At 53.7% G+C, this 16,566-nt stretch overlaps 2 protein-coding genes across 6 annotated transcripts; one reads left to right on the top strand and one right to left on the bottom strand.

The window, feature by feature from the left end:
• Nucleotides 1-302: 302 nt before the first annotated feature.
• NMRAL1 (NmrA like redox sensor 1) lies at nucleotides 303-6,154 on the bottom strand. 5 transcript variants are annotated; one of them, XM_083413717.1, is made up of 6 exons: nucleotides 5,778-6,154; nucleotides 4,803-4,865; nucleotides 3,109-3,347; nucleotides 1,907-2,156; nucleotides 765-955; nucleotides 303-556 (listed from the first exon to the last, which is right to left on the bottom strand). In XM_083413717.1, exons 2-6 carry the CDS (start codon nucleotides 4,840-4,842, stop codon nucleotides 377-379), a joined length of 900 nt encoding a protein of 299 aa, XP_083269843.1. In that variant the 5' UTR covers nucleotides 4,843-4,865; nucleotides 5,778-6,154; the 3' UTR covers nucleotides 303-376. The 5 variants fall into 5 exon arrangements, with proteins under 5 accessions (XP_083269843.1, XP_083269844.1, XP_083269842.1 ...); XM_083413718.1 differs by having other exon boundaries at nucleotides 4,803-4,859; nucleotides 5,765-6,134; XM_083413716.1 differs by having other exon boundaries at nucleotides 4,803-4,868; nucleotides 5,777-6,133.
• An 88-nt stretch (nucleotides 6,155-6,242) lies between these two features.
• On the top strand, nucleotides 6,243-15,268 carry HMOX2 (heme oxygenase 2). The gene is made up of 6 exons (XM_083413752.1): nucleotides 6,243-6,422; nucleotides 9,716-9,852; nucleotides 11,077-11,194; nucleotides 12,749-13,240; nucleotides 14,359-14,479; nucleotides 14,568-15,268. Exons 2-6 carry the CDS (start codon nucleotides 9,773-9,775, stop codon nucleotides 14,693-14,695), a joined length of 939 nt encoding a protein of 312 aa, XP_083269878.1. The 5' UTR covers nucleotides 6,243-6,422; nucleotides 9,716-9,772; the 3' UTR covers nucleotides 14,696-15,268.
• The last annotated feature ends 1,298 nt before the right edge of the window (nucleotides 15,269-16,566 follow it).

Genomic DNA, 16,566 nt, shown 5'->3' with positions numbered 1-16,566 from the left:
CTGGAGTGGAGGCAGGCTGCCTTGCTACAGGGTTCCACCAGGACACAGGCTCAAAATCACTTCCTGGCCCAGGCCAATTCCCAAGTATGACTTCTCCCCTTCTTTGGGTCATGCAAGATGTTATGCATGGATGACTGACAGCCTTGGGCTTTGTAGCTTTGTCCAAGGCAAATAACGACCCAAGACTTGAGTGATCTGTGGTTGGAGCTGCCGGACCTCCCCCCTTTGTGGTTTGACTTGAAGCAAGTGAGCCTCAAAACCGCCACCCCTCCCATGAATTCAACCCTGCAAGGAGAATGGAATAACGGTCCAAGCCATCTTTCTTTATTTAAGAGGGGAGAACAAGGCAGGTGATCTTAGGGAGGCCTCTCCCCTGCTAGAGGTCCTTGAAAGCAGCTTTTTCCTCCGCCACCCACTCCTCAAACTTCCTGGCCTTTGGGTTGAGCTTCAGGGTCACGGCAGGATCTCGGACTGGGCCCAGGATGTTGAAGCGGAACATGTTAGCTAGCGCTTGGGCCCCAGGAAAGTCCAGCTTCTCATAGGATTCAAGCGACATCTGCAGAAAGAGCAGGAGAAACTGCATTGGTCCAACCTGCAGATAATGCTGACCTGGAAACAAAGGGGCCTGGGAGCTTTCCGCAGCATCTGGCGCTCTCGCTGTGGCATTTAGGTACAGATGGGTGTGGCCTGTCCCTTCCAGCGAGTGCCAGCTCAGTGGTCCTCCCCACCCCCCTGCCTGGAGGGCTGCCCAGGCACCTGCTTACCTTGGCATCTCTCACAGGCTTCCCGGTGTACTTTTCTATCAGGGCTGCGTACTCTGCCACGGTGTGCTTGCAGCTGCTTAGCCCAATGTCCTGGCCTATGTACTTCTCTGGCTCTTTCATCAGCCGAACCACAACTGGCCCGAGATCAGCCACGGCCATCCCATCTAAGGGCACTTCTCCCATGGGAATGACTACAAAAAAGAGGAGAAGAGGAGGGAGGCTTGATCAGGAGCTGAGGTTTCTCAAGGGAAGGAGAAAACAGCACAGGCAGAGCAAGTGCAGTGACCATCAATTGCAACCCAGATGCACAAAGGGGGATGATACTATTTTTTTAGGGAGGGGGCATATTTTTATTGAATATTATCGATGCATCCCAAACCACAAAATAGAACCTCATGAGAGAAACACCTAAAAACCAAACCAAGGCTGTCATGGGATGTTACATTCACAAGAAGAAATTATAAAGCTGGTTATCTGGATATTTGCAATAAGCAACGTAGACAAGTAAGGGGAAGGTACCGCTTTAAGAAATGAGAGAGCAAAAGGTGCGGCACACGGGACTTGCAAGATGGACAGACCCACAAACCTATGACTGAAACCATCAGAAGCACAAGGGGCACCAAGAATACAAAGCTCTATAGTAAATAATAATAATAATAATATAATAATTCAATCAGTTCCCCAAATTTATTGGGAGGCTTATGGAAGGAGATCTGTGCTACTTATCCTGCAGGCACTTCCCTCTGCTGTGCGTGTGCGTAGCCAAGGGGACACATGCCCCCCCCCCTCGATCACGTAAATCAATAAGAAAACTTAACTGAAGCCTGCCCCTCCTAACTACGGGCTATGCCCATGCTGCTATGTGCTGCCCTGAGATCTATGGATAAAGGTAGGTATACACATTTAATATATGAAAATAAAATATGAAAGTGTGTCCAATTAACCCTTTGGAATGGGGTGAGGAGGGCAGTGGCAGACTAAGGAAAGCACCTGCCCATCTTTTTTCTGCCCAGGGTGAGGCTTGAGGCCCCCCTGCCCTTCCCCCCTCCGCAAGAGAGAGGCACGCCACTGGCATCAGACTCCCTGCCAATCTGGGCAGCAGGCGAGACATCTCTTAAGGGCAGAAGGAGGGATGCTGTTACCTAGCTCATAGCTGTCTCCATCTGGGGCTTTCTGGGGTCGGAAGATGGTGATGAAGTTCTCAAAGTACCAGGGCAGCCGAAGGCTGGTCATGGGCACCCCGACAGCCCGAAAGTATTCCTCCACTTCGCCTTTGCCGTCAAAGTGTGGCACCTCCAGCTGCCCCTCCGTTAGCTTCTTCACGTTTTCCAGGCCGCTGTAAACCACGTAGCCCAAGGCCAGTCGCTTGGCTAAGTCTGCCACTTGCTTCCCCTGGGTGCAAAACCGGACACGGAATGAGAGGCAGGAAGCACTGGTCTTGCCCAAATTTATCCCCCAAGGAAGAAGGTGGCTCCCTCCCAGGCAGGGGATTGTCCTTGCCTGCGCTCCCGGCAGCAGTGAAAGAACTTTGGCAAAGGGGTGGCTTGCGGGGCTGTGGGTTGCGGAGGCCCCTGTGGGCCACCAGAGTTGCCCTTCTGCCTTCAGCAGCAGCTTAATGTACAGCTGTCGCCCCGGTGGCCTTGGGGCAAGGAGTAGCTCTGGCCAACTTTGGCTGGAGCAACAGCTGTGACCATTCCGAGTTTAGCCACCAGAGTTCGTGTGTTAGTTACTTCAAGACTGGATTTGCTGCAATCCATGCCCTGTGAGGATTTCTTTGTGGCTGATCTGGAAAGTCTGGTTTCAATAGATTTTTCAAATGCTTAACTCAGTCTTTTAGATAAGATCATGAAGATACCAACAAAAGGTAAGTTCGGTGATATTCACAATACCGAGAGGTGCTAGTAAGAGTTGTAGATAGATGTTAATAAAGTTGTAGACAATGAAGTTAAGCATTTGAAAAATCTATTGAAACCCAACATTATAAGTTCGTTTTAGGCTGGGTAGTTTGCAAGTCTTTGTGGCTTTGTTTAATGTTTTGTATTTTTCTCAGAAGTCTGATAAAGTATGTATAATTACTGTTCTGTGTATATTAATCGCCAACGTGTTGCGTGAGTCACACTATGTCTATCAGCAGCACAGGTTGCATTTTTCTACCAAGATCACACTTGGCTGCTGACTGGTTGCTAGGCTTATTATTGGCATGTGATGCTCTTAATAGCATATCAGACTGCTGCAGATGCAGCCTCAGCATCCAGTTCTGAAAGAGATTCCCCCCCCCCCCAATGCCTCTTGGGCACCCCTCACACCGCACTGCGGGTTGCCCCGTCTTTGGGCTTAGCTCCACCTGGGCAACTTCCCGCTCTTTGCTGAGATGTTGCCAGAAATCGGTCACGAGGAAGACTCCGTACGCCCCTCGCAGGGCTTGCTCCAGGCTTCGCACGTCCTCCAGGTCTGCCTTCACCACTTCAGCGCCCTTCTTCTCCAGCTCCTGGGCGGCCTTGTGCTGCGGGTTGCGGGTGACAGCACGCACCTGGAAGGTGCCATCGTCCAGCAGGGCCCTGGCCACCGAGCCTCCCTGGAGCCCTGCGGGAACGCAAGGGGGGGGGGAGGGGAGTCGGAAGCAGGTCAGCAAGAAAGGAAGGAAATATCCAGTGCCGGCAACGTGAATTCTTTATTCAAGGGAATGGAATCCTTCTCAGCCTAGTGGTCTCAGCAACCCTTCCCAGCAGGTCTTGCCCCTATGGAGCAGCTGCCAGGGCTGAAGGTCCCTGCCTTCCACCCCTCCTAAGATGCTCCTCTCCCAAGCCGTCTCAAACTGCGTCTGTGTACCTCCGGCCTCTGTTCTGCTCCCCTCATCATTCTCCACGTTCTTGGGAGACCAGGAGAGAGAGGGGAGACTCCCTGGATTCTTCAGCTGTCTCTGCAGTCGGCAGTATGGACCACAGATGCATCACAAAGGACAAGGCCCTGCCTTAGACGCGGTCAGTTCCTTGGGCACTGTCTAAACCACCTTTCCCAAACATGGTGTCCTCCAGAGGGGACGATGGCAGCAGCTGATGGGAATTGTAGTCAAGGGCATGGTGGCCTTGTGAACTTCACTCAGGTTGCCTGCAGTGCCTCTGTGGATCCCAGAACCACGGAATGGTAGAGGTGGAAGGGACCCCAAGGGTCATCTAGTCCCACCCCCTGCAACGCAGGAGTCGCAACTCAAGCATCCCCGACAGGTGGCCCTCCAACCTCTGCCTATAAAAGCCTCCCAGGAAGGAGAGCCCGCCACCTTCCGATGTGTGGAGACAGCCCATTCGTCACACTAAATGCTCGTGTTCATTTTAACTGCGTTGCTGCTTTTATTTCTCGCGCTGCATTTCATTGCACAGTATCATAATTTGAAGGAATTAAAAACAATACAATTAAAATCAACGCAGCATCTAGAGCAGTGTGTTAAAAGTTGCTACAACAGAATGTCATTAAATGGCCCACCAGGACCCTAATTTTCAAGGGACGGGGGAATTGGTGAGGAACCACACCACTCCAGGGGGCAGCAAGTTTGGGAGGGCTGACTTCTCTTGACTGGCAGCAGCTCTTCTGGGGTTTCGGGCAGGAGAGCTGGATATGCCAGAGACTGAAGGAGGAGCAGGAGACTCTAATCTCAGGGTTACGGGTTCGAGCCCCATGTTGGGCAAAAGATTCCTGCATTGCAGGGGGTTGGACTAGATGACTCTTGGGGTCCCTTCCAAGTTCTATGATTCAATGCCCTGCCACTGGGCTATACTCCCTAAAAGGGGGGGGGTACTGCCTAAGCACGTTTTGAAGCAGGCAAAGCAATGCACTTTAAGGCCATCTAAAGCCCCCGAGGTCCACAGCCTGACATTCCCTAACTGCTCCCGGGGACGCAGATCAGCCCCTCTCTGGGCGAGATAAATCTCCCGCCTGCCCGCTGCGCCCAGAGGCAACCTACCTGAGAGACGCGCCCACGTCCCGCCGAGATGCCAGAATGCGCGACATGTTTCCTAGTCTCCATTTTGGAAGGGTACCTACCTGTAGCTCCAAAAACCACCACCCGTTTCTTCTCCGCCATCCTCGGAGCTGAGGGTACTTTGGCTGTGTTACCAGAAATATCCGAGGGCTCCAACTAGACACCAACCAGAGTAAATTGGAGCAAATCAGCAGCCTGTAGGCTTGGCCTTTATTGAACTGTTGCAGCAGGGTGTTCCCCTCACTTGCAGGAGAGAGGAAAAGACCCAGAACAATGGTGTGCAAGACCTTATAAAAACTTTTGAAATTCCCCTCCTCTAGGTCAAGCCCACCCCCAGAAACATCATGCATACATTACAGAAAGGAGGGGTTGAGGGAGGAGTTGTGGTGGTAACCTGAGTGTCTTGTCACCTGGCTGGTTCCCCTCTCCCCCCCCCCCATGAGTCATTCTCCGAAGATTGTCCTCTGTCTGGGATCATCAGGGTTGGCATAGCAACTGGGCAGGGCTCCTGTGGATGTGCTGGGATGGTGAAGGGATTATGGCGCCCTGTATCAAACCTTCCCCATTTTGCAGTCTTTCCTTCATGGAGTAAAATAAAAGTGGAACAGTGCAAATCTGATGTATGGTTGATTTTCTATGAATTTATAACAGAAGTGTAGCGTATGTGGTGTGTGAGTGTGAGTGAAGTTTGTACAAACTGAATGATGGGGGGGGGGGGTTCCTGCTACAGTTGCCTTGGAGAAAGGAAGAACTTTTGCAAAGGTCACGAGGGAGATTGCTCCCGCCTTGGCGCTGCTTTCCTGACACCAGGCAGGACTTGGAGGGGGACCCCCAAAGGTCATCCAGCCCACCCCCCTGCAATGCAGGAATTGCAATGGAAGGATCACGGACCGGGTGCCCGTTTCACTCTGACTGAGCCCCCAGTTAGTCCCTGGAACGGATTGGAAACCCCACTTGGCACAATCTGGAATGACGGGGTATGGGATTTCTTCATCCCCGGGTCAATACACGTGTTAAGGGTAACGCCCTGAATGCACCTGGCCAGAGACTCACGACTCTTGGAGATCACGATGATCCGCAGGAAAAAGGCGTCCTGGTGCGAGGGAGCCTCGTGAGCAGCGCGTGACTCCGAAAGGCACGGCGATGTCGTCACGCAGTCCAGCCCGCGGGAGGGAAAGGGAAGGGGGAATGAACTCTGCACATGCTCGGAGGCACTCTCTCCCCGCAGGGGCTTAACTGCAGCAGCGGCATGGCCGTGTTATTATTTATTTGTTTATTTTACTGGCTTTGCGGCAATAAAGAGAACACTGGACAACAAAGTCCCCATCCGCCTTCCTCCCTGCAGTGCCAAGCAGGCGCCGCGCGGGGGCGGAGGAGAGGCGCGCCTCTCGCCCTCCCTTCCCGCCGCCCTCATCTCTCTGGCCGAGCAGGGGAGGGGGCGTGGCGCAGTGGGGTTTCTTCCCCGCCCATTTCCGGGCCAGCCTCGGCCCCTCCCCCGAGGGGGCGGGCCCCGCCGCCGTCACAAAGGCGCTGCTCGCCCGCCGATAGGCCGCCCGCCGCGCCTAGGAAGCGGCCCTTTGTGCGCGAGGGGGCGGAGCTCCGTCCGGCGGAGGCGCTGACCGGAAGTGCCTCTAGACGGTGAGGAGACCCGGAGGAAGCGGCAGGAGCGGCGGCCGGCGGAGGTAACGGTTCCGCGGCGGCCGTTGGCCGGGCTTCCCCTGGGCACGCGCAGAGGGCCGCCTCCCAGCCCCTTCCCCAGGAGCGCCAGGCCGGCCAGCAGGGGCGCTGTTGGGGAGGGGGGGTCCTAGTGAGGACTAGGAACTTGGGGGGATCAGGGCTCGTTTAATCTCTCTTTCAACCCCCCCCCCATCTTGGAAGCGCCTCCCTCAGGCCTGGCCTGCCTCGCAGGGGTGTTGTTGGGGATTCAGAGAGGAGGAGGGAGAAGAACCACTCGCCCCCCCATTGAGGTGCCTGGAGGGCGGGGTGCAATGACAGTACATAAGTAAGATTTCCCCCACCACAACAACCCTGTGAGGTAGGTCGGGATGAGAGAGATGGCGAGGGGCTCAAGGTCATGCCCAGTGAGGCTCGAGACAGCTGAGTTGAGGGGGGAATTCGAACCCTGGTCTCTGCTGGACCCTGGTCCTCCTCTGATCCCCACAAGAACCCTGCGAGGGAGGCGGTGCGTGGCTCCCAGTGTCCCCCCCAATGAGCTCTGTGGCCAAGGAGGGGATCGGAAACCCCCTTCTAGTCTGACACGCGCTTAATTCCAGTCGCTTAGCTGCATGGAGGGGGGCTTTCCTTCTGCCCACCCCCAATTTCTACTATTCAGCCTCACTGGATTAGGAGAAAAGGAAGGGCTTTCTTCACAAATGTGAATAATTTTTTACCCCTGCATCACTTTACTCACTACCCCCACCTAACTAAAAAGCCCCACGTGATATTTATTGGTTAAAAAGCAGGAGGCTGATAGTAGGAAGAAGCGGACAGACTCCATCGTGGAGGGATGCAAGAAGTATATCTGGACTTCATTCTTCCCTCCCTCCCTTGTGAAGAGGGTCCATTTAAACTACCTGATTTATGAACAAGTTTCCTGGGGGACCCCACTTCTTGCATCCCTCCATTCTGGGGGCGGGTGTTTTATCTATTCCGACTCTCAGCTTCCTGTTCTTTAACTATGGTTCTGGGATTTACCCAGAGGCAAGCTGCCTCTGGATGTGGAGCCTGTAGTTTAGCTGCCACAGCTAATACCGTGGAAGAGCCCCAGTGGGTCAGACCAGGCGGCCCAACATTTCTGGCATCCTGTTTCCAACAGCAGCCAGCAGGATGCTGCCCAGAAGCATCCATGTGGCGCATGAAGATTGCAGCCCTCCGTCATTTTACCACCACCACTCCCGGCCCAAGTGGTTGGTAATCTGCAGCCTGATGCTTCTGGACTTGGAGGTTCCACTACCTGCCATGGCTTCTTCCATGTGGTGAAGTGGAGGATGTTTAGTTGTCCTGCCTGAGCATCTGAAGGTCGTGCTGTTGCTGCTCCCTCTTGAATGGGGCCGGGCACTATCCTGAGCATCCCACTCCTGTATTGGAGGAAGTGGCACAGAGTGCTAGCCCCTTGGCTTGGTCTGTCACTCTTGGGTCCAAGACTCAATCAACTTGGAAAATGAGTGTCAAAAGTGCCGGAAATATAGTTAAGCTGCTAGCTGTGATGACTTATTAACATTTCATTGTCCTGTATACTTCAGTTGCGTTTTTTGAGTAGGCAACTTGTGGTTTTCCTTTGGAACTGTACTGGTCCAGCTGAAATTATTAGAAGCAATGTTAGAGGGAATTCGTTTTGGGGGGGAGTGGGGCACTCATATAAGTTCCTACGGATCCTTTCTCAAGTTCCTTTGGAATAAATTCCCAGTCTCTGGAAGTGAGCTGTGCCTGAGCAGCTTGCCAGCCCTCTGGTGGTGTGATGCAGAGGTTTTCCTGAACCGAAGGCAAAGGCAGTGGGAGGTTTCCTGGTATCAACAGCCTCCTGACGTCAAGTCCTTGCCTAGTTGGCATGGCGCGACTGGAATCCTGTGGCAGGAGGTGCCTGGGGTGCGGCCGCCTCCTGGGACATTTCAGAGAAGGAAGTTTTGTTTCTCGAACTGTAATTTGGCGGATGGATTGCCTTGAAGTGTGCACATCTGTAGCAGCACTCAGCTGGTTCCTGTGCTCTGGGATGGGAATAACTTTTGCCCCAACCATCACTTGCTTAGAATAAGGTGCCTTTGTGACTGGTATGTGGTGTCCTTTTGGGCAGTGGCCACTCAGAAAGGAACTGAAGAGCTAACTAGCAGTGATTTGCAAAACGTCTCCATGTTCCCTGTGGTCTAGGAAAGGAACTGGCAGCAGGGTGCATGATTTGGAGCAGGTTTCTGAGCAACCAGTGGCATGTCTGTGGCTGGTACTTGATGCATCACCAGGCTTGTGCAGCCAAATTGAAATAGGGTTATAATGTATTGCAAAATCTCTAGGCCCAGACCTGATTAGGTGTTGAGGGCTGACTCTTTTAAATCCTGCTTGAGTTGCTCATTTGCACTTTTCCACCAAGGCACCAAATCAGAGATGCATTAGTTAAGCCCAGGATTTCCCTGAGGGGGCTGGGTGAGGTGGCGCAAGGCAGGGGCTGCTGCAGCTCGACAGGGTGTAATGGTGCTGATGGGCAGCTTGTGGCATCCTTTTTAAAGCACTGGCACCGTACCTGCTGTTACTTTGTCCCCGCTAATTTGAGGAGATGCAGTTCCCATATCCCATCTCTCTCTTTCTGCGCGTCTCCCTGTGTCTTGCTGTATTTGTCTGTCTGTCTCTCTCTCTCTCTTTCCCATATCTGCCTGCAAGCCCTGCAGTGTTTCTGACTATCTTGTTGTTCTTGGCCACAGGTATCATCTGTCTCGTCCCCTGCATGTCCTTCATGGCATGGCTGGCAGAGCTGGCTCGCATTCAGCTTTGGCTGCTCCCTCCCTTTGTTCCTCTGGAGCAGTTTCAATGGCTCACCAAGTAGAGGTGGTTGCTGCTTCTGCTGCAGCCCAAATCCCAGAAATGAAAGGCAGGCATTGAAGGGCTTCTTTGCTACTCTTTCTGCTGCCGGGGCAGCTGCAGCCCAGACAATGGTTTGCTCAGCAGTTGCACATCAAACTGGGCTCTTTGCTCTCCTCCGTTCTCAGGCTGACCATGGAGCTTAGTCGGAGGCTGTTCTTACTGAAGAGTGGGCACAGTGAAAGTTGCTGGAGACAAGGACTTACATTTGGGGTGGTAGGCTTAAAATCCTGCACTTCTAAGTTGGCTTGGTCACACAAACGGATCAGGTTAATGCTTCGCACCACCACGTTGTTAGCCTTTGATTTGCAAAGCTTGGTTTTCAGCTCCTGTTGCATGAATCTTATTTGACTGTTAAGGATGCTGTAGAGTTGTGGCTGTGTAACTGACTCTTGCTCTTTCTGAACAGGTAATTGAGGATTGAGCAAAGTGTCCTGTTGCCCAGCCGAGATCCACTGGTTGCAGAATGTCGTCTGATGTAACAGAGGCGCTGGAGGAGCCTGAAAATCTTTCCTATGAGGAGTTGGAGGAGGATGACAATGTGAGGTGAGGAGGAGAAGGAAGTATTGGCAGAGGCCGCAATGGCAGGCTGGGAGATCTTGTCCTTGTGGTTTGATGCAGTACTACTGCATGAATGTGGTTCTAGATTCAGGTAGGTAGCCGTGTTGGTCTGACGCAGTTGAAATAAATAAATTTTAAAATTGTCCAGTAGCACCTTAGAGACCAACTAAGTTTGTTCTGGGTATAAGCTTTTGTGTGCATGCACATGAAAGCTTATACCCAGAACAAACTTAGTTGGTCTCTAAGGTGCTACTGGACAAATTTCTTTATTTATTTCGACTGCATGAATGTGAGTAGGCCTGGAGCAAGAAAATGGAGTAAAAATGCCCCCAAAGGAGACTTATTTGATTCATCTTAACCAAAATTTATAGGCGGCTTAATAAAATAAAATCTGTTAAGTGATCTACATAAAATAGTGGTTATCAACTGGAAAAAAGCAACACACTTTAACAACAAGTAGACAGAATACAGTGATCAAAAATACAGCCTCGACACAATTAACTTTCTGCATATTGATGTTCCTGCTGCTGCCTCAGATGTGGGAACTTGACGAAGGAACGCTGGTATTTCAGCCTCGGGTGTTTGTCATGCTGGGTGAAACCCCTTCCCTGCTAAGCCAGGTGCCGAATGAAGGGAAGTTTGTCTGGTAATGAAACCCACTCCTCCCTGAGAGATTCTTAGTTGGGGGCCTTCAGAGTCCTCAGCCTGCCGTATCCAGAGAGTGCTTTCAGAGTTTGGTATCTGTGCTGCCAAGAAGCCCCTCTGGGAAAATGGCACCTAGCTCAGCTCTCTCTGAAGGTCTTATGGAGCTCATTGACGGAACCAAATGGAAGCAGGTGGGCTGGGGGGAGTCTCCCAGATTAGAGGACTCATCCAGGTAAGGCCAATAACTCTGGCCAAGGTGGGGAACAGCAAGGGCACAGGCAGCCTGTAGGCAGCAGGAGGCATGTACAAGGCTCTCGGAGGACAGGTTGGTGAGGCTTGGGGTGCTGACGGCACATTGCATGGAGGCGGTGAGTGTAATGCCTTTCTCTTGCCCTGGAGTGCAGAAAGGCACAGCAGTGTTTGTGGTGGTTTCATGGGGCCTGAGAGTTCTGGGCTGGTTGTTTTTGGGTGCGGGGAGGATGAATCAAGCACATGCCAGCTGCTTCCGATCTCGGGCAGCGCATGTAAGGCCTCTTCCCCTTAGGCACTTTTGTCTCTCCACAGCGCCACAGACTTGTCTGAGCTGCTCAAGGAAGGGACCAAGGAATCACATGATCGGGCTGAAAACACTCAGTTTGTCAAGGATTTCCTGAAAGGGCGCATCAAGAGGGAGCTCTTCAAGGTGCGTCTTGCAGTGTGCTGGCTATGATCCCTCTTTAGAACAGGTGTAGGCAACCTTTAGCCCTCCAGGTGTTGCTGAACTGCACCTCCCATCAGCCCTGGCCATTGACCATGCTTGCAGGGGCTGATGGGAGTTGTAGTTGAGCATCAGCGGGGGGGGGGCAGAGGTTGCCCCACCCCGTTTTAGCAGATGGGGGATGTGATGCATATGTGCTGTGTGGCCTGTAGGGAGCTCTCTCCCCCAGCAAAGAACTTAGCCCAGCTGCTGGGCGCAGATGCTTCTGGCTCTGTTGAATAGTCCCCCTATGACTGGTCAGAAGTGGGCTTAGTGGCAGCTGCTCAGCCTTCCCTGTTCACTAGTCAGGGGCTGGAAATCTTACTTATATGTTATTTCATAACACTTATACACCACTTGATTATTTTTTTAAAAAAACCTCAAAGTGTTCATAAAAGATACCGTATTGGCCTGGACAGAGAATTGACCTGCAACTCCATGGACAGCTGTGAGTCCAAAATGACTCCCAGGCTGCGCACCTGCGCAGGGAGTTCCCAAGTCTAGGTGCTGCCAAGCAATCAAGTTCTTATAAATGCAGAATGGTATTATGTGGCACCTGTCGTAGTGACAGTTCTGTTGACCGAAGTGGTTGAGTGTGATAAGGTGATTTCATAGGTAGACTGGCCCCTGGTTGTTAAGGGCTTTATATACTAACCTGGCTCAGTAGCGACCAGTGCAGATCTCCAAGCACAGGTGTTATAGACTGACATGGCCTCACTGCTGTCAGCAATGGCGCTGCAGCATTTTGCACTAACTGCAGCTTCCAGATCAAGCACAAAGGAAGACCCACAGGCAGCGCATTGCCGTAATCTAGCCTTGAAGTCACTTAAGGCATGAACTATAGGGGGCGGGCTTTCCTGTGCCAGGCATAACTGTAACTGTTGAACCAGTTGCAGCTGGTAAAAAGCCCTTCTAGCCACTGAGGCTGTGTGAGCCCCCAGCGACAGCGCTGGATCCAAAAGCAACTCCTTCGGGGGGACCATCCAGGGGGGCAACATTTTAGCTCACATCACCCAGGACTGTTCCAGTCTCTAGTCTTTTGCCTCAAACCTGCTGCCCTCCATAGTCCACCTTGAACTCTTCAGATCGTGGGGGCAGATCAGTGAAATTCAAGCAGCCACCAGATGGGCTCCAAACCCCTCATTTGAAAGGAGTTGCTGACATGTTGCCCAGCCAGTTAGGAAGGTTCCCAAGCAGCATGGCCTGGGGCAAAGGAGGCCAGCCTGAGAGTGCAGCCGAGTGCCCTGGCAGAGCCCCTGCTTCCATGCCCTCCCCATCTCGGCTTAAAAATGGTTCGGGCAGCAGCGCCTGGGAAGATTCCTCTCTGCCTGAGACCCAGGAGAGCTTCTGCCAGTCAGGCATTGTAGGCTAGAGGTGGGCAAGCTGTGCCCCCCACCTATGCCAGGCCCCATAATTCCTGACCAGGTGAGGATCTCTGAAGGGGAAGCCGGGGTCCCGTTCTGCCTCCTTTCCCCACATGGCTCCTCTTCTCTCTTGCAGCTGGGCACCGTGGCCCTGTACTTCACGTACTCTGCCCTGGAGGAGGAGATGGAGCGGAACAAGGACCAGCCGGCCTTCACCCCTCTCTACTTCCCCCTGGAGCTGCACCGGAAGGAGGCCCTGATGAAAGACCTGGAGTATTTCTACGGGGAAGGCTGGCGGGAGAAGGTCCAGTGCTCAGAGGCCACCCAGCGCTACATCGACCGCATCCGGCATGTGGGGCAGCACGAGCCGGAGCTGCTGGTGGCTCACGCCTACACCCGCTACATGGGGGACCTGTCAGGGGGGCAGGTGCTGAAGAAGGTGGCCCAGCGGGCGCTGAAGCTGCCCAGCACCGGCGAGGGGGTCCAGTTCTACATCTTCGACAACATTTCCAACCCCCAGCAGTTCAAGCAGTTCTACAGAGCACGGCTCAACGCCCTGGACTTGGACAAGGGGACCAAGGAGAGGATCGTCGAAGAGGCCAACAAGGCCTTCGAATTCAACATGCAGGTGCGGAACTGGGGGTGGGGTGGGGTGGGCAGGGGAAGGCTGTTTCGGCTGCGGAGAAGACCCCACCTGGAGCTCAGGAGGAGGAAGCAGCTTCTGCTGACAGGAGGAGCTACAAACCCTGACCTGCTGCCTGCTGGGGTGGGGGGTGCTTGTGGGAATCCCCCCGTCATTTAGCCAGCCTTTGCCCTCCCTATAGTTCTCAGTCTGGCTTTGAGGCTGGCCCCTTGGAGCTCTCTCCTGGGCAGGGTGGTGCCTCCGGCCTCTGCTCTGGACCGGGTTGCGTGACACCTCCCTCCCCCTACCTTTTGCCCTCCTTGGCCCACATCCTCGAGGGAGCAGTCAGCAGCGCTGGCTCCTGGGCTGTGTGCAAAGGTCACAAATCTGTGGCATCCATTGCCAGGGTTGCGACTGTGCACAGGAGATTGAGTGTTGTTGTGAAACAAGTTTCTAGCCCCCTGTCGGCAGCATGTGCGCACACACAGAGTCTCAGTAAAGCGTTGCCCAAAGGGGCAGACCCAGGGGCAAAATGTGTCTTCCCGCTGAAGAGGTCCCACTAAGGGATGAGCAGGCCTCACTGAAGTCTCTGCACTGCCCAGGCAACTGCGGCCTGCGAGGCTGCCAAGGCCTTGGCTTGGCTAGTGCCAGGCCCTGGGCTGGGATTTGCCTTCTTCTAGCCACTGTTGGACCTCCTTTGACTAGAACTCCAGACTTGGAGCAGTTCAGGGCCAGCGCCAAGGGGCTTCTGGCGGTTCCCTCCCTGCAAGAAGCCAAGTTACAGGCAACCAGGCAGAGGGCCTTCTTGGTAGTGGCACCCACCCTGTGGAACGCCCTCCCACCAGATGTCAAAGAGAAAAACAACTACCAGACTTTTAGAAGGCATCTGAAGGCAGCCCTGTTTAGGGAAGCTTTTACTGTTTAATAGGTTATTGTATTTTAGTGTTCTGTTGGAAGCTGCCCAGAGTGGCTGGAGAAACCCAGCCAGGTGGGCGGGATATAAATGATGATGATGATGATGATGATGATGATGATGATAATGATGATGATGATAATTGGAGTGCACCAGGACTCCTGGGGGTGGTTGCTCTGGCTCATGGCTTCTCCTTGCTCCTTCTCTGCAGGTGTTTGAGGAACTGGACAAGATCGGGGCTTTGTTAGCGGAAGAAACCCAGGAGGGGGGCCTCCCCCTGCACGATGGGAAAGGAGACCTGCGCAAGTGCCCCTACTACGCCACCAAGCTAGGTGGGTCTCCTTCTGACTCCTCCCCCTCCCTCTTTGGGTGCCTGGCCTGTGCCCCTGCCGGTCTCTGATTCCACCCTTCTCTCCCCAGGCGCTGCCGAAGTCTCCGGCTGCCCCTGCCACGTGGCCTTGGCTCTGCTGAAATTGCCCACCGTCCAGCTGGTCCTGGCGGCCTGCGTCGCTGTCGCCGCAGGAGTCGTGGCCTGGTACATGATGTGAGGAGGCAGCACACTCTGCTGCTGCTGCTTCCTGGTGACAGTGGCACTTACTTGGCGGGACTCTGACTGTTTTAATTAAGAAACCATTAAACCCAAATGCACAAGGAATGAGCGAATGGGGGAGATGCCCTCCTGCCTGTCTGTACATGAGCGGTGTTTCGGGGGGTTAGCTAGCAAGATGGCACTAGAGACACACACCCCCGGGCTGCTTGCTTGGCACTGCGCTTTGTTGAATACCAAAGCCCTGGGTGGAGCCTGGCAGCTCGTTCCCAGGCCCACAACTCCCTGCCCGCCTTTGCCTGGTGGAGAGGGAGGTCCGGGCGCTACCATGGGTGGGACCAGTTTGCCTCCTTGCAAGGGGAGGCAGGGAGGGGGCAGGAAGCGCCCTGCCCCTCCCGCTTCCGCTCATGGTGGTCTCCGACTTTGTGGCATTCCAGGTACGTAGTAGACGAACTGCATACTTTCAGTTACCCTCTTGTACATAAGAGAAATGCTAACGGTTTAGTTTCCCTGTAACTTATGGACTGTGTTAACGACTCGGAAATAATAAAATTTATATTTCGGTGTCTTACAACTGCTGTGTGACTTGGGGATGAAGAGGAAACAGCCTGACTGCAGGCAGCTCTCCTTGCCGGATTTGTGAGAATGAGGCCCAGCTGAGTGTGCCCTGCAAAGCCTGCTAGAGGGTCAACTGCCCCCAGAGCCAGGAATCCTGGTGTTGCCCTATTCCTCTCCCCCCCCCCTTTCTCTCTCCCTCTTGCGCTGCATCAGCTGCCTCCACTCACCACTTAGCAGTTGCCCCAAAGCCCTGCATGGGTGACTTCCTGGTGAGGCTTTTAGGGTCTGGCAGACAACCCCCACTTGGTTTTTCAAGTCCTCTTTTTGGCTAACTCCTTGGCAAGTGGCTGGCTTTCACTGCTGGGGAAACGGAGACTTTTAAAGTCAACAGTCGGGCCAACTTGCCAGCTCAGATTTGTCCTAGCCCATTCAAGGTTTGGTGGCTCATTCACGTTGGGGCTTGGAGTAGCAGCTTTCTCAAGATTTCGAGGTCTGCCGAGGGCAGTCTTTCTGGCCATTTCCCTTCCCTCTCCCCCCCCCCCCGCCTCCTTGAGGAACTCTCCTATCCAGGGGAGGATTAAGGACAGCTCTATTAAGTCAGCCCATTTAATCCAAGTTGCTGCTTTCCAAGCAGATGCTGAAGAAGGTCACAAGCAGGGCCCCTCCCCTCCCATGATGGCTGCCTGGAAACTACCACCATTTAGCCATTGCCAGATTTCCCTCCCCCTCTCCAAATGCTCACCGTTAGTTTAATCCCCCTGAATTCATAGCTGTCCCACAGCAGCGGCATTTCAGCAGCCGAGCCGTCCTTTTCCTTTTGGGAGGGGGCCCCCGGGGTCAGAGATGTCCCTTCATGAGGTTTCCCCTTCCTACCAGCAGTTCCAGCCAAAAGCCTCCCAAGTAGATGGAGGTGGGAAGATGGGGGCTGCCGTGGTAAAATGCATCATAATTGGAGGGATGCATTGATGAAACTGGCCTCGGCTGTGGCATTCTCCTGCTAGAGAATTTCAACAGGGCAGAGCAAAACCGATGAGCAGGCGCCAGCCTTCCCAAAGTTCAGGAAAGTCAGAGTAAGGGGGCAAAACGAATGTGCCGGCAGCAAGCGTGCAGGGAAGGGCCAATGCCCCGTTGCCTCGATGCAAGTGGTCTCAGGTCCATTCCTCAGCGTCTCCAAGCAGGGCTGGGAGAGCAGCTGCCAATCGGTGTCAACACTCCTGAGCTGGATGGACCAGTGGTCTTAGTCTAAGGCAGCTACAGGTAGGTAGCCGTGTTGGTTTGCCGTAGTCAAAACAAATAAAAAAAATTCCTTCCAGT

The sequence above is a fragment of the Podarcis tiliguerta genome, assembly GCF_965153285.1.
Source record: "Podarcis tiliguerta genome assembly, chromosome: 14".
NCBI lineage: Eukaryota > Metazoa > Chordata > Lepidosauria > Squamata > Lacertidae > Podarcis > Podarcis tiliguerta.
Note: the sequence above shows the minus strand (reverse complement) of the source record. Positions and strands in the feature narration are given on the sequence as shown.

What these genes read in the sequence shown, in the direction of transcription:
- NMRAL1 (XM_083413714.1), bottom strand. Translation starts at nt 5,582, where the DNA reads ATGACCTTTGGGGGTCCCCCTCCAAGTCCTGCCTGGTGTCAGGAAAGC. An exon ending in AGTTCTTCCTTTCTCCAAGG is followed by an intron (nt 4,869 to 5,473) that starts CAACTGTAGCAG and finishes TTTCTGGTAACA; the next exon opens with CAGCCAAAGTACCCTCAGCT. An exon ending in AGCCTGTGAGAGATGCCAAG is followed by an intron (nt 557 to 764) that starts GTAAGCAGGTGC and finishes CTCTTTCTGCAG; the next exon opens with ATGTCGCTTGAATCCTATGA.
- HMOX2 (XM_083413752.1), top strand. Translation starts at nt 9,773, where the DNA reads ATGTCGTCTGATGTAACAGAGGCGCTGGAGGAGCCTGAAAATCTTTCC. An exon ending in GAGGAGGATGACAATGTGAG is followed by an intron (nt 9,853 to 11,076) that starts GTGAGGAGGAGA and finishes GTCTCTCCACAG; the next exon opens with CGCCACAGACTTGTCTGAGC. An exon ending in CTACTACGCCACCAAGCTAG is followed by an intron (nt 14,480 to 14,567) that starts GTGGGTCTCCTT and finishes TTCTCTCCCCAG; the next exon opens with GCGCTGCCGAAGTCTCCGGC.